The sequence below is a fragment of the Anas acuta genome, chromosome 17 (genome assembly GCF_963932015.1).
Source record: "Anas acuta chromosome 17, bAnaAcu1.1, whole genome shotgun sequence".
Lineage (NCBI taxonomy): Eukaryota > Metazoa > Chordata > Aves > Anseriformes > Anatidae > Anas > Anas acuta.
In genome coordinates, this window is record NC_088995.1 from 4,270,373 (window position 1) to 4,284,352 (window position 13,980).

Here is a 13,980-nt window from a genome sequence, read left to right on the forward strand (position 1 = left end):
CTTTCTATATAATCCCGGGAGCTCGCTGTCTCATGCATATTTCATTCTCATTTGAATTTCTTTTAAGAGTTTATTTTTGGTAGGGCCTGAAATAGGAAATGAATTGCTGGCAACGGACTTGCTTTTATTGCTGCTCTCTGGCCAAGCCAAAACAAATGCGCTGTTTTCCAACCCAACGACTCCTCTTTCAGTTTTGGAAAGTGGGATGAAGTGGGAAGAACACCGATTTCACAGCGCTGGCGGAGGAGAGGAGGGCCGGGGGTCGCCCCGCGCTTGGACCACATCGCCTGGTGCTGCTGGTGGGTTTTTGTTGCCCCTGCCTCTGCTCTAGGACAGCCGTGGGGCACCAGGCTCCTGCGTGCCATGCGCTACAGGAGTGGCCCACCACCCTGGGCTCAGCACCACGCTCATCACTTCTGCTGCAGGCGGTGGCTGGTGGCTGCTGGGCACTTTCTGCACCATCCCAGGAGCTCCTCCTGGCCATATCCACAGCCTCTCTTCATCCGTGTTTGCCCCAGATGTGACACTGACACCCAAAACCTCTGGCTGGTCTGTCAGGGAAGGTGGCTGCAGGAGATGCTTGGTCTTGGGAGAGCGGAAGGCTCGGTTACTTTTTTATTCCATTATTCCATGTTATTGTCCCGTGTTCCAGCTTCCTCTTGTGATGGAATTCAGCTGTTCCTTTCCTTGAGGTCAAAGCCTTATGTATGTCTAAGAGAGTGGTGGGATGAGGTTAAATAAACAAGTTTATTTATGCTAAGGATGAACTTTTTAGTGGGGATCACAGCTGCAGGGGAAATTGTTTAGGGGTCCACAAATCAACAGAGTCTGAAAACCATAAAACAAGCTCCACACGGCACTGTGTATCACGTGGAGCTGTCTGCTAGCGATAACCCAGGAGCAGGAGTGGGAGGAGAGTCTGCAGGCCCCAGCAGATGCTTGGAAAAGGGACTCAGAGTCACATTCTGCAGAAAAATCAGCCCTTGGTGATGCCGAGGTGTGGCGGCGCCACATCCATCGCACTGCTGATGATCTCCAGGGCCTGGGGTGCAGGTTTGAGGTGAGCCTGACCCATCTGAGCTGGAGGGACCCTACGAAGAACTTGGGGGCTGCAGATGCTGGGCTGAACAGCTTGTTCTTGGCTCCTGAGGGTGGCGAAGCAGTCGGGAAAGGCACGGGCAAAAGCTGCTGTGTCCTCCCCGCAAAGCTGCACCTCAGTGGGGTCTGGATGTGGATCAAGTTCAGGTGGGATGTGAAGGAGCTGGAGAGGCTCAGAGGAGGGCCACCAGCCTGGTCGTGGATCCTTTGTGCCCGAAGTTGCCCCACGGAGCAAGAGACCTGCTTTTATTTCTCGTGACACCAGGCAGAGCCAGGCAGACGAGCAAGGCTGCAGCCTGATGGGCAGGGGAGGCTCCTGCTGAGGCTGGAAGCTGCTGGATGGTGAGGAGACATTGCCCCAAAGGAGCCAGACAGCAACACAGAGCACAGGCAGCGTGCAGTGGCCAGAGCTCTCCCGAGCCCCAGTGTCCAACCCTGCCTTCGCCGGAGAAAGTCTGACTACAAGGTGGATGGCACCTGCAGGGTGCCAATTATTCTGTCCCCAAAACTGGTCTCTGTTGTGGGACATAAGCTCACAACAAAGGCTGAGCCTGCAAAAGCAGCTGCAGCAAAGAGCTGCAGAGGCACCGGGCACCGGGGGCTCTTTTGCAAAGAGAACCCCCTGCTAGGACCAGGTCCTCCCCTCTCCCCACCGTGCCCTGCTTAGGACCACGGGGTCCTGAGCACCCGAGCGAGGCCAGGCAACGCCCAGCCCGTGGGCAGCCTGGGGCACGGAGAGACGGCACCCAGGCGTGGTAGAAATACACTTTATTAGAAAAGCGCTCTGCAGAGATGCCAGGCTCTGTCGTACCAAACTCATCCGCTCGGCTCTGCTGGCTGGGCCCCCGTGAGCCGTGACGGCCTCCCTGAGCGCGGCGTCTGGCTCTGGCCATAAATAGTGCTTACCTGCTGGCTGCTCCTGGCAGAGGCAGCCCCAGGGCCGGGGGGGGACATCGGTCGAAACCAGCTCGACCCCGCGCCAGGAGCAGCGTGGAGGAGGGACGGCGGCACCGGGGAGGGGGGCAGCGGCACCGGGGGCTGCGCCTCCAGGCGCGGAGAAGCTGAAGCGGCAGCGCGGGGATGTGCGAGCAGCCTGGGCACGGGGCGAGGATGTTGGGGGGCACGGCCCCGGCCCTGCTCATCCCCTCGCCCCCACCACGGCAGGGACCGACGGCCCCGAGCGGGGCCGTGGGAAGCGAGTGGCTCCGTTACTGCAGAATATACCATGGGCACGTCTAGTACAACAAGCGCTGCTTATGCGATCGATAATACTGCTAACAAAAAGGGGGTGGGGGGGAGCCCCCAGCTCCTGCCCCTGCCTGGGGAGTGGGGAGCAGGGCACAGGGCGGGTACCGGGGCAGGGGAGGAGATGGGATTAAGGGAAAAGGAGGATGAGGGATGAGATGGGGGAAAGAGGAGGCTGGGCGGCTCTTGCGGTGCCCCCTCTCCAGTCCAGGCCCCCAGGTGCCTGCAGACGTCCTTCCTCCTGCCCAAGCACGCCCGGTGTGGGGCAGGCTGGCATGGGGCCGGGGTGCCAGGCTCCCCGTTACTGCACCGTCTGAGCGGGCACCGCGGCTGCTTTGGGCGGCTCCAGGGTGGCTTCTCGGCTCTTCTTCCTGGGAGGCTTTTTAATGGGCGTCTTCTTGGCTGCTTGCTCGCTCTGGGGAGCCGGGTCCTGGCTGCTAACGGGGTTTTGCTTCTCTGCCCTCCTGGGCTCCCCGGCCGCTGGCTCGGCCGCAGTGGGGATCAGTTTCTGCAGGTTGGGCGAGGTGGGCAGCAGGGGCTTGCTGGCCTTCTGGCTGCCAGCAGCTGCTGAGCGCTTGGCTTTCTGCGGCGGGGTGGGCTTCTCCCGCTGGGCACCCACCCCGTTGGGCCGGGCGCTGCCCTCCCCCTTGTTGAGGCTCTGAGTCTTTTCCTTCAGCTGGGCGGCCAGCAGCGTGGCTGCCTCGGAGGCCAGGTGGGGATGGAGGGTCTCAGAGCGCGGCTTGCCGGCACCGGGGCTGCGGGGAGCCTCCCCGCTGCGCCGCTCTGGGTGGAAGCCGCCCATCTTTTTGAAGGCGTTCTGCACCGCCCCGTTGATGTTCTCCATCTGCTCCGCGTTGGCCTTGCTCCTCTGCTTGGGCTTGGAGGGGGACTGGGGCTCCACGGTGAGGCCGGCTTTGCCTTCGGGGACCCCGGGCTCCTTGGGGTGCTTCTGCGTTCTCTCCTTGCTGCGTGTGCTGCCCTTCTCCTCCGTTTTGCTGTGCGCGCAGGCTGACGTCTCGCTGGGGCTCCTCTTCCTCTTGGCCAAGCCCTGGCTGTGCTCGGGGCTGCTGGGCAGCGTGGCTGCTTGCTCCGGGGACCTGCCGGGTGCCGGCAGCGAGTTGGACTGGTTGGAGTTGTACCGGCCGTGGATCCAGGACACCTTGGGCTTGGTGGATGGGTCGGGGGGACGGGGCTTGGTTCTCTCCGGGGACGGTGGCTTCCCGGGGCCCCCCCTGGGCTCCGCTGCCATTTCTTCCTCCTCCTTGGACTGCTTGGAGAGGCGGGCGACCCTGGCGTAGAGGGCGGCACTGGCTGAGCCCGACCCGCAGGATGAGCGCTCGCTGTCCGAGGACTTGAGCAGGGGCATTTCGCTGCTGTCAGCCTGGAAGGCTTTGACGGAGCCAGTCTCCTTCAGGAAGGTGTACTCGCCTGCCTCTTCCCCGCCGCCTGGGGCCACCAGCTTCTCTCCAGGGCTGGAGGACGTCCCCCGGTCCCTGCTGTCACCCACGCTCTCTGTGGGAGGAGAGCACAGAAAGCGTCACGCGAGGACGCGCCCGAGGAGCGCACAGCCCTCTCCAGGCACGGTGCCACCTCCCCTCCCTCATCTCCCCGCGGTGGGGTTGGAGCTGGCCCCAAAGCACCCACGGAAGCGCCGTGCCCCTCTGCTCACCTTCATGGGGGACGCAGTACACCGGCCCCTCGTCTGTAGTGTCGAATGAGGAGAAGGAGCCGCGGGAGGACCAGGACGGGGAGGGCTGCTCCACCACCGAGGGTGGCTCGATGAAGCTGCAGTTCAGGGTGTTCTCCAGGTCGTGGTGAGCCACTGCAAGGGCAGGGAACCAGCTGTCAGTGCCTGCCCTAACACACCCCAGCCCTGCTCCACCCTCGATTTAACCATGGGAATTGGGGTCCCGGCAGGATGATGGGGATGGCTTCCCAGGCACAGGGACGGCCTCGCCTTCAGGGGGTCCCAGCAGAGTGCCCACACTGCGGCCAAGCTCCCTGCAAGGGCAGTGACAAATATCCTCCGTGCTCGGGGACAAGTGACCATGGGCAGCCTCGCTATACAATGCTCAGGGGCACTGTCCCCTTCCTGGGGACAGAACCGAGCTGCCAGGGTTAACTGCGGGGGTTCCCATTTCTGTGAACGTGAGTTTTCCAGTCTGGGAAGCAGCTGTTATTTCTCATCGATCGCATTTAAGTATTTTCACCAAAAAAAAAAAAAAAAAAGTCAGTATAAATCCTTGAGGGTGAGATTTTTTGCCCTGCCAACGCAAACAGCAAGCCCCACGGTGCCTCCCTGCACGCCCTGCGCCCTGACCCAGACGCTTCGGCATCACCTCTGGTCACTGCGACACCCCTGGGGCTCTGGCTCTCGGAGAAGAACAAAGATGCAGCAAAATAGCAGATGGGTAAGTGCAGGACAGACAAACAGGGGGGATGAGCCATGATATGAACGGGCCACACTCCCCACGTGCATCCCAGAGAGCCATCCTACTCATCCTCCGCCACCGTGCAAGTAAGAAAGAGGGTAGCAGAGGTGAGCATAAGGGGGAATAAAACTGGAAGGGGACTGACATGGATGCAGCAGGGGCTGAGCCACTCGCCAACGCCTGCTCAGTGCCAGCGTGGCTGGACAGGGCACCGAGCCCCGGCTGCATAAGGGGATGGAGGAGGAAGCAGCAGCAGAGAGAAACTTCAGAGCAGTTGTGCCAGAGCAAAAGCAGCAGTGGTATTTAAAGAGCAAATGGCCGAGAGAGGGGGAAGCAGCAGCTCCGACATGACTTTCCTTGTAATAAAAACCAAAAAGGGAAAATTAAAAGCAGACCGTTGGAAACAGATGAAGCACAATGCTTCCTGAGAGAAGGCGTGACAAGTCGCTGGGACTCATGGCCACGAGGCATCTCCAGGACTTGGATGAGGCAGAGGATACGGCCAAAGGAAAGGGAGGCTCTCCCCGAGCACCAGCAGCAATTGAGAGCTCAGCTGGGGGCTCCCGCCTGGCCTCTGGGAAAGCCCATCAGCGTGAAAAAACACCACCAGAGCACGCCTTTGGAGCAGGGTCGGGTCTGGCCAAGGCTCATTTCCCCTCGGCAGGAATGCCACGCTGCCCCGGGTGCAGCCCAGGGATGCACAGCAGGGTGCAGTGGTGCTGGTACCAGCCGGGAGCGCAGGCGGCTGCTGCGCTGTGCGATGCCCCTGGGGACAGCGTTTCCTGCTCTGCTCTGGCATCTGGCTTGGGGAAACTTGGCTGATAAATCAGGGGCTGACAGGAGCTGCAGAAATCCATTCACTTCTTGCAGGCCAACAAGGAGCCCGTTTGCTCACCAACGCCTCCATGAGCCTGGCAGCAGGACCGGAGCGTTGATGCCACCTGCGGCACGAGTCCTGCCCCACGTCACCTGCACCCGCTGCCTTCTGAACGAGAAGTCGTATCAGCCCTAAATGCATTTGGGGCCGTGCTGTTAGATCTCAGGATGGAGACAAAGCCACGAGAGGCCCCATGTGAGGGCTCCCTGGAGCCTTGAGACGCGGTGTGGGCACTGCTGGCACCCCAGGTCCTTGCACCGATGCATGCAAGGGCTGGCACCCGAGCCTCATGGACCCCCCCGCCTTGTGCTTCCCACTGGGATGGATGCTGAGGACATGGGGAGACGTGCCACCAAACTGCGGCATCCCTGAGGCCAGTCCCATGCCACCACATGCAGATGCCACCAGCTGCCTCACCCAGGGCTCCCCATGCCGAGCAGGGTCTAGAGACACCCAGGGCTGAGCACCGGAGGGACCAGGAGCTGTCAGCATCGACACCTCGTGGGATCAGCGAGCCTCACGAGCATCTCCCAGTGCAGACTCCTCCGTCAGGGAGGCCGAGGCTGAACTATGAGGGATGGGGGCCGCCGGGCTCCCTGTTTACACAGGGCAGCTGGGTGGGAGCCAGGTGCCACGGGGCGGCTGCAGGAAACGCGCACACAGCCCCATTGAGCCCCGCGCACACAGACCCCTCTGTCCTCCTCCGAGCCCTGCCTGGCCCCTTCCACAAACACAGCCCCTGTTTTGGTTGCAGCAGGGATGTTTCCCCGGCCTCAGCACGCTCCGCTCCAGGGTAGGGCTCTGCTGCATCCCAGGGAGGGAAGGAATCCAGCCACGCTGCAGACCTGCAGCAGCTTTGGCTCAGCTTGCAGAGAAGGGGGGAAACTTCTCCAGGATGGAGGACATCTCCCTGCCAGCCCCCTGCGCCTTGGGGGGCAGCTGCTCCACCGTGGGGTGCTTCAGCCCCTCGCAAAACTGGGGTGGGTTAGGATTGAAAATGCAGACGGGGGTTTTTTACTGCAACACGGATCATTCCTCAACGCGGGAAACTAAAAATGCACAAAACAGCTCAGCAGAGCTCCAGGCACCATCCCTCGGCAAGCAAAGACACCCGGATCCCACCTTGGGATCCAGCAGCCAAAGACTGAGAGGGAAGGACTGAACCTCGGGGTACCCAGTGCCCTGCAGCGTGGCAGGGACCCTCAGCACAGCCAGGGACAGGCAGCTTCACCCCAAGCCCTGCAGCCCTCCTGGGGATCCCGGTGTCCCTGCAGCCCCTCAGCTCCCTACCTACAACCTTGGGCAACTTCTGGCGGCGCAGGGGGATGCGCGGGAGCTTCATGCTGATCCGGCTGAAGCGCCCACACAGGCGTCTCGGCGGCTTCTTGGCTGCTGCCGGGTCCTGATTTGCTCTGCAAGACAACGCAACAGCCCCATCAGGCACAGTGAGACACCAGCTGCTGGCTGCACAGGGCAGGAGGGCATCAATCACTGAGCCACTCATTGAATCAGGAGCTCGGGGATGCTGGAAATGGAAAGGGGTTTTGGGGAAGAGACAGGACTGAGAGGGAGAGATGCAGCAGGGGAGCCCAGGAGCGCAGTCCCTGTTGGTTTTGCTTTGGAGAGATTTTGCTCAAGTGGCTGAAGCCTGGTGCAGCCTTGTGGCACGGCCAGACCCTGCCTGAAACACCCGCAAGCTCCCAGACAAGGCTCGGAATTAGATGATTAATGCTTAAAAAAAAAAATAATTAAAAAAAATAATCCCAACCCCAAGCAAACACGTGGCTTCTCTTTATTTGCTCTCTGGTTTTGAAGCCTCTCGGGGATGAGCTCCCAAGCAATTATCTGCAGCCACAGGAGCAAGAGGCTCAGCGTGTCAACGCCACTCAACCTGTGCTGTCTCCCTGCTGCAGGACCCGGCCACCGCTGTCCTCTGCGGCACCGCCACCGTGGGCTGCTCGGGGACAGGACACGGCAGTCACCAAACGGGGTCCGGCACCCCGCATGGGGAGAGAAAACTATTTGGAGCCACTTCCCATGCAATACTTCTCCAAGTATTGCTTGCTGCAGTTGTGAAGTGGCTGCTTTTATCTGCGGCGTAATGACACGCAGCCCGCAGGCTCTCCAAACCAGATGTGCCAGGCTGGAGTTGAGCTGGCACAGCTGCAAGCTGAGGCTTTCCGGAAAAATCCCGTGCAGTGGCTGGCAGCACCAGGGGAGGCTTTCTTGCTGCTGAAGGAGCTCCCTGAACCCCCTCCTCCCTTGCCCAGCGGTGCAAACCTTCTCCCCAAAAAGTGCCCATCCCTGTTCCCATCCCTGCCCCTGTAGCAGGGACTGGGGGGCTGGCTTCACCCCGTGGACCACCCGGGAGGTTGATGTCTGGGATTCTGGGTTTCCCTTTGCAGGGTGGCTCTAACCCTCAGACACTCAGGGGGATCTCAGTGAAGTGAGTGGGACACAAAGCCAGGGGCCACCCCAGGAGCGCAGGGAAGGGGGTCCTCCTGCCCCCACCCCATGCTTTCTTCTCCCTATCCTCACGAGGACGGGAAACCAGCCTGGGTTTTCCTTCCCATTTTTCCCTTTGCCTGCCAGCATCCACTCACAAAAAAAACAAAACAAAACAAAACAGCCAATGCTGGCACACCAAAGGAATTGAAGAAACGCTCTGGGGGATGCCGTGGGCACCTCAGGAGCTGCTGCCAGGGTCCTGCACCTCCGCACCCACTCAGGGTTCACCATGAAGACCAGAAGGAACAGCACCGGGACCCCGTGCTGCCCGCATCCCAACACTCACCCGCGGGCTTCATCCTTCTTGCGGCAGACACAGCAGCAGCAGAGCAGCGAGAGCAGGAGGATGAGCAGCAGCGCCAGGAGGGCCCCTGCCCCGATCACCCCCATCCGCTGGTTGGCCTCTGCAAGACAGGAGCAGGCTCAGCCGGGAGCTGCCCGGGGGTCCAGCCACCCGCACCCACCGGCACTCACCCATGTGGCAGGCGCCCGTCAGAGGGTCACACGTGCCGTCGTGGCAGCTGCAGGCTTCGGCACAGTTGGCTCCGTAGTGGCCGAGCGGGCAGGTGAGGTTACAGCTGGGGAGAGGGCACGGAGTGAGTGAGCGCACTGCAGGTGCAGCATCCCGGGGATGCTCCCTTCCTCTCTCTATCCTAAACCCTCGGGCTCTGGGAAAAGTGGGGGGCACCACTCCGGGCTGCTCCAACACGGAATCCCCCTGGGGACCCTGTGATCCCCACTGTGTCAGGACCCCGGTGCATCACAGCCACCTTGGCGTGTCCCCGGGTTTGCTCTCGCTGCCTCTGCTCTCCACATGGCCAAAGAGTCCTCCCCATCCCTGTGTGCTTTACAAGGCTTTGCAACGAGGCTCATGGCACAGCGGTTATAGAAGTGTCCCTAACCCCTCGGTCACATCCGACACCAGCCCAGCAGCCCTGAAGCAGCCCCGAGCATCCCGTGCCAGGTTTTTCCAGCTCAGCTCTGCGGTGACGTGGCCGTGGCACCCTGCGGGCCGCCCCGTGCTGCCCCAGAGCATGTGCGGCTCGGAGCCCTTCCCCCGCAGCCCACGAGCTTGGAAAGCTCCCAGCTCGCTTTATTTACAGAAAGGAAAACAACTGATCGGTCTGAGCAAAGAGCCACGGCTTCTGCCTCACCAGGGTGAACCCTCCCGGGTCGGCATCAAACCTCCTTGTGCAAAGCAGCCTCCTCGGGGGCTCTCACCAAGGTGAGGAGCACACACAGGTGTAGGCGCCTTCCCACAGACAGCGGGGCTTGAGCACAGAAAATACAAGCTGGGCACACACTGACAGAGCCAGGGCTTGGGGTGCCACGTAGATCTCCGGCAGGGTGGGACCCATGGGACCCCTCCTGACCTGCATTCTGCCCCCAGAGCTCTGGGGACAATGACAGCGCAAGGTGTTTTATATCTCGTTTTATTTTTTTCCTTCTCTCCCCTCCTATCATACTTGGCTCTAGGCATCCTTTTCGAACAAAGCATGTTCAGAATAAAATAAATAATTAAAAAAAATAATCAGCCGAGCCCAGCCATGTGGCTGCAAGGCACCGAGATGACCCCACGGCTGGTGGGACAGGCGCCGCACTGTGGCACCAGGGCGATTTCGGGCAGGCTGCTGGCACCGCTGGGCACCGACCCCATCGCCAGCTGTTCCCAGGTGGCAGAAGCCACGCTCCAGCCCGCTCACACTTCATGCAGCTCAGCCCATTTCATGCTACTCCAACTTTCAAAGCGCTGCCCCAGCCGAGCCTCGTGCCTGCAGCGTTTGGAACGGGCGCTGAGCCCCCGCAGATGCTCCCAGCAGCTGTTCCGCCGCAGCAGCCACGGGGCAGGACACGGCGATGGGTGAAGGGATATTTCCAGGGCAGCCCAGCTGGATCCACATTTCTGCCCCAGACTAAAAGATTTTGGGAAAGCACAGGAGGCTATTTTTTTTTCCAAGAGGGTCCAGACACCTCTAGGAATGATGCAGAGCAGGTAGACTTTGTGCACACCACAGGTGTCTCAGCAACCTTTCCTTTAGCACCCTCCCTTCATGGTGAGGACACACTCCTTGCCTTTTCAGGCAGCATTTCTGTTTTGCTTCCCAAACTGCAGCTTTCCCGTGCCGATACCACAGCTCAGCAAGAACACGCTCCGTGCTTGCTGCACCGAGGCAGGGGCTGCAGCTCACTTACTACGTGCCATGGGATCCGGCGCGGCACAGGCACCTGCCCGTCTCGAAGTGGCACTCGCCGTTGACGCAGTCGCTGCAGACGAAGGCGCAGTTCTCCCCGTACGTCCCATTGCGGCACTTGGTTTCGCACCTAGGGGTGGCGAGGGCAGGCAGCTGGAGCTTCAGGGAGTGGGGTTTCTTGCGGCCTCCCCCCCGTGTCCCACAGCATGGCCACCCCACACCACCCTGCCTGCTCCGTGCAAGGAGGTGAGACGTCAGCCCCAGACCCAACCCTGGGCAAAGAGACTCCACGAAAGCTTCAGAGCCACTTTTAGGTGGGGTCACCACAGGCTTCCTGTGGTCCCACGGCCGTGCCAGCAGGCTCCCACCCTTGCCACCCCCTCCTGGCTGCACAGACCTGCCTGCCCACCCCATATCCCCACGCAGGGAGCAGCGGGGATGCTCGTGCTGCTCCAGCACGATGCCAGCACCCGGTGAGGACCGACTCCGCCGCCTGGCACTCACCGGTCACCGATCCAGCCGGGGTTGCAGTGCGAGCACTTGCCATTGATGTGGTTGCAGGTGTGGCCATCCTTGCAGGGGGGACAGACCTTCTCGCAGCCCTCCCCGTAGAAGCCAGCTGAGCAGGGCTGGTCGCACTTGGTGCCGTTCCACCCTGCCTCGCAGGTCAGGCAGCGCCCATCCGCCACGGTGCAGGGCTGCAGGCTCTTGCACTGCCCACAGCTGCAACGGCCAAGGGAGACTCCATCACGGCATGCAGCACCCCCAGGGCACCTTGGGGCACCCCAAAACCCCCCTTTCCACCCCTCCCCGGACCAGCGGGGTCCCAAAACTCACCGCCGCCGGCAGCCTTGGCCATAGAAACCAGCAGGGCAGGGCTCACGGCAGTATTTGCCCCGGTACCCCGGCTCGCACGTGCAGGTCCCATCCACCTGGTTGCATTTCCCCTTGTAGCACTGGCAGTAGCGGTCGCAGCGGGGCCCGAACGTCCGCTCCCGGCACTGGCAGCGCCCCGTGAACTGCTCGCAGGGCGAGTTGTTGCAGGAGCACTGGTTGTTGCAGCCGCGGCCCCACCAGCCCGGTTGGCACAGGCAGTTCCCGGTCTGCTGGTCGCACTGGGAGTTGTGGCTGCAGTAGCAGGAGCTGGAGCACTGGGGGCCCCACCAGTTCGGCTCGCAGGTGCACTTGCCCGTCTTCTGGTCGCACTTGCCGTGCTTGCAGAGGCAGACGTTCTCACACTTGGGGCCCCAGCGGTTGGGGTTGCAGGTGCACTGGCCCGTCACGTCCTCGCACTGCCCGTTGGGGTGGCAGCTGCACATCTCCTTGCAGTCAGGGCCCCAAAACTGCCGGGGACACTCTGCGAGCAGCGCACAGACAGCGGAGTCGTCAGCCTCGGCTGCAGTGCACAGCCCTGCGCAGCCGCGGGACAAACCCTGCCACGGGGCCCCATCCTGAACAGCATCTCCTGGCCACCATCCCCTCACCTCCCAGTGCATTTCGGGTGTCACCCACCCAAAGGGACGCTGCCCTGGGCACACAGCCAGGGGGGGACCAGCAAGGGCACAGCGGGAGCACTGGCAGCCCGTGCCGTGTTCTGCTCCGCAATCACCCCAGGACAATCCAGCTCTTTTGTCCCCAGGGCCACCCCCGGTGACACCACCGGTGCCGCTGATACTCACTGGTGTCACAGTTGGCCCCGAAGTAGCCATGGCGGCAGCGGCACTCGCCGGGTCTCACGCACACCTCATTCTCCTTGCAGGTGAAGTTTCCTTCGCAGACGGCTGGACCGATAACAGGACGCGTGAGGGCACGGCACGGGCACAGCGACAGCACCTGCTGGCCTCAGGCACCAAGTGCCACCGAGGCTTGCCCCTGCTGTCCCTGTCCCCTACCCTGTGGAGCAGGGGACAGGGAGCACAGCATGGTGGTGGCACTCCGAGGGCTGCAGAGCTGTGACACTGCACCAAGTGTCCTAGCAGGGCCCTGGCTGGGCAGGCTGGTTGGGGCCACCACCAGAAAGATGCCACCAGCCCCCTGCCACCGTACTCAAGCTCCATCCCTGCCACCGGCTTCCTGCCACCCAGCTCAGCCCCGTTCCTGCTGCTGCCCAGCTCCAGCATCCCGCACCCAGCTCCACGTCCCCAGCAGAGCCTGCTGCAGGTGGGATGCGGGATGTGGGGTTGGGGGGGTTGCAGGCAGCCACCGGCAGAGGACACCCCCTCCCCGTCCTCCCCGCAGCCTGCAGCGGGGACACTGCCACCCCTGTGCCTTGCTCCCCAGCAGGGCAGGTCCGCAGCCCCCCAAAGCCTGCAGAAATCCCTCTCCTGTCAAGGGGAGTGGGTGCTGGGGGCAGGGGCAGGATGCGCTGCGGTCTCCCCGTGCCAGCAGGCATGGGCAGAGACCCCCATCGCCCTGACAGAGCTTCCTCAGCCAGTGGAGAGGGAGAGCAGAGAACCCGCACAATCCGCCTTACCTGGCAGTTCTTAGACCTACGGTGATGGATACTATAGAAAACCCTAAAATAGACAGATTAAACAGGTTAGGAGAAGTGAGTCTAACGGTTAGAACAGGTCGAGGGGAAAAAGGGGGGAAGAGGAGGCGGGGGACAGTTTGCTGCGGGACCGTCCTCCCTCTGCCATCCGGGGAGACCCCATCTCCTTCTCCCTGTGTCCCGTCCGCCAAGTGCAGGCACCGGCCGCATGCAGCGAGCGGTTACGGGGCGCGTGCAGGGTGAGTTAGTCGGTTACGTGGTCTGCAAACCACTGCCTCCCTGGGCCAGCATGCACGGCTCTGACTGCAGCGCCAGGGCAAAAAGGGGGAGTGCTGCGGCCAGCCAAAACCGCGGGGAAGAACACGGCATCCCCCAAACCTCCTGCGTGGCGGTGGTGCAGAAGGCTGACGGCTTGCAGCAGCCCTGCGCCAGGCTCACCACAGCCCACGGTGGGAGCCGTGATGCCAGGCACGGTCCTGGCTCCCAGCTGGTGGGCTTGGTGGCACCAGCGCTGGCAGGGACCCTCTGCACCTCATCCTCTTCCTCTGCCAGCAGCCCTGGCTCCAGCACCTGAGGGAGCCCCACTTGTCCAGTGTCCCTCCATGGTCAGCTCAGCCCTTGGGGACACTTTGTGGACCCTTGCATCCCAGAGCTGCACCCCAGCTTGGGGACAACGCTCCTGCAGACCCTGCTGGGGGACGGCACCCAGGGGATAGCACCACGGGGACAAGGGCAGCCCGGAGCCGGGCACTCGCTGCCTGCTGGCACAAGATGAGCTGGGGGCAGGCTCCGAGCGCTGCACAGCTCCAGAGCCCCCAGGCACGGCCAGGAGGACTCAGCAAAGGTCGGGCAGACCAGCAGCATCTAACGAGCCAAAATGCTGGGGCTTACCTATCAAACACTCGCTTCCTTGTTGCCTCCATCCCGAACAGCACACGAGCACCGAGGAGCTGCAGGAAGCAAACACAAGTGATTAGGATCCCCCGGAGAGCCTCTGTCCCTCCTGGAAACCTGATGAGAGCACCAGCCTGCAGGTGACACCACCACATCCTCTTCAGGCATGGAGAGCCACCAGCTCGTCCTCTGCTGTGCAGATGCTTGGCAAGGGGCACAAAAACTTCACCTTCAAATGTTGCC

The 13,980-nt window shown here is 62.0% G+C and overlaps 1 protein-coding gene across 3 annotated transcripts in view; it reads right to left on the bottom strand.

Annotated features, from left to right (window-relative positions):
- Positions 1-1,851: 1,851 nt before the first annotated feature.
- Positions 1,852-13,980, bottom strand: part of SCARF2 (scavenger receptor class F member 2) — a 30,954-nt gene continuing 18,825 nt past the window's right edge. For 2 of the 3 annotated variants that reach the window (XR_011102074.1, XM_068701178.1), the window contains 10 exons: positions 13,735-13,793; positions 12,032-12,133; positions 11,190-11,709; positions 10,857-11,075; positions 10,354-10,482; positions 8,635-8,738; positions 8,447-8,564; positions 6,943-7,064; positions 4,013-4,165; positions 1,852-3,855 (listed from right to left, as the gene is read on the bottom strand). Coding sequence is in view for 2 of the 3 variants with exons in the window: in XM_068701178.1 (XP_068557279.1) it covers positions 2,645-3,855; positions 4,013-4,165; positions 6,943-7,064; positions 8,447-8,564; positions 8,635-8,738; positions 10,354-10,482; positions 10,857-11,075; positions 11,190-11,709; positions 12,032-12,133; positions 13,735-13,793 (2,737 nt within the window). In the remaining variant the exon portion in view is untranslated. Of the gene's footprint in view, positions 3,856-4,012; positions 4,166-6,942; positions 7,065-8,446; positions 8,565-8,634; positions 8,739-10,353; positions 10,483-10,856; positions 11,076-11,189; positions 11,710-12,031; positions 12,134-12,825; positions 12,869-13,734; positions 13,794-13,980 lie in introns of all 3 variants that reach the window. The other variant, XM_068701179.1, reaches the window with a different exon arrangement.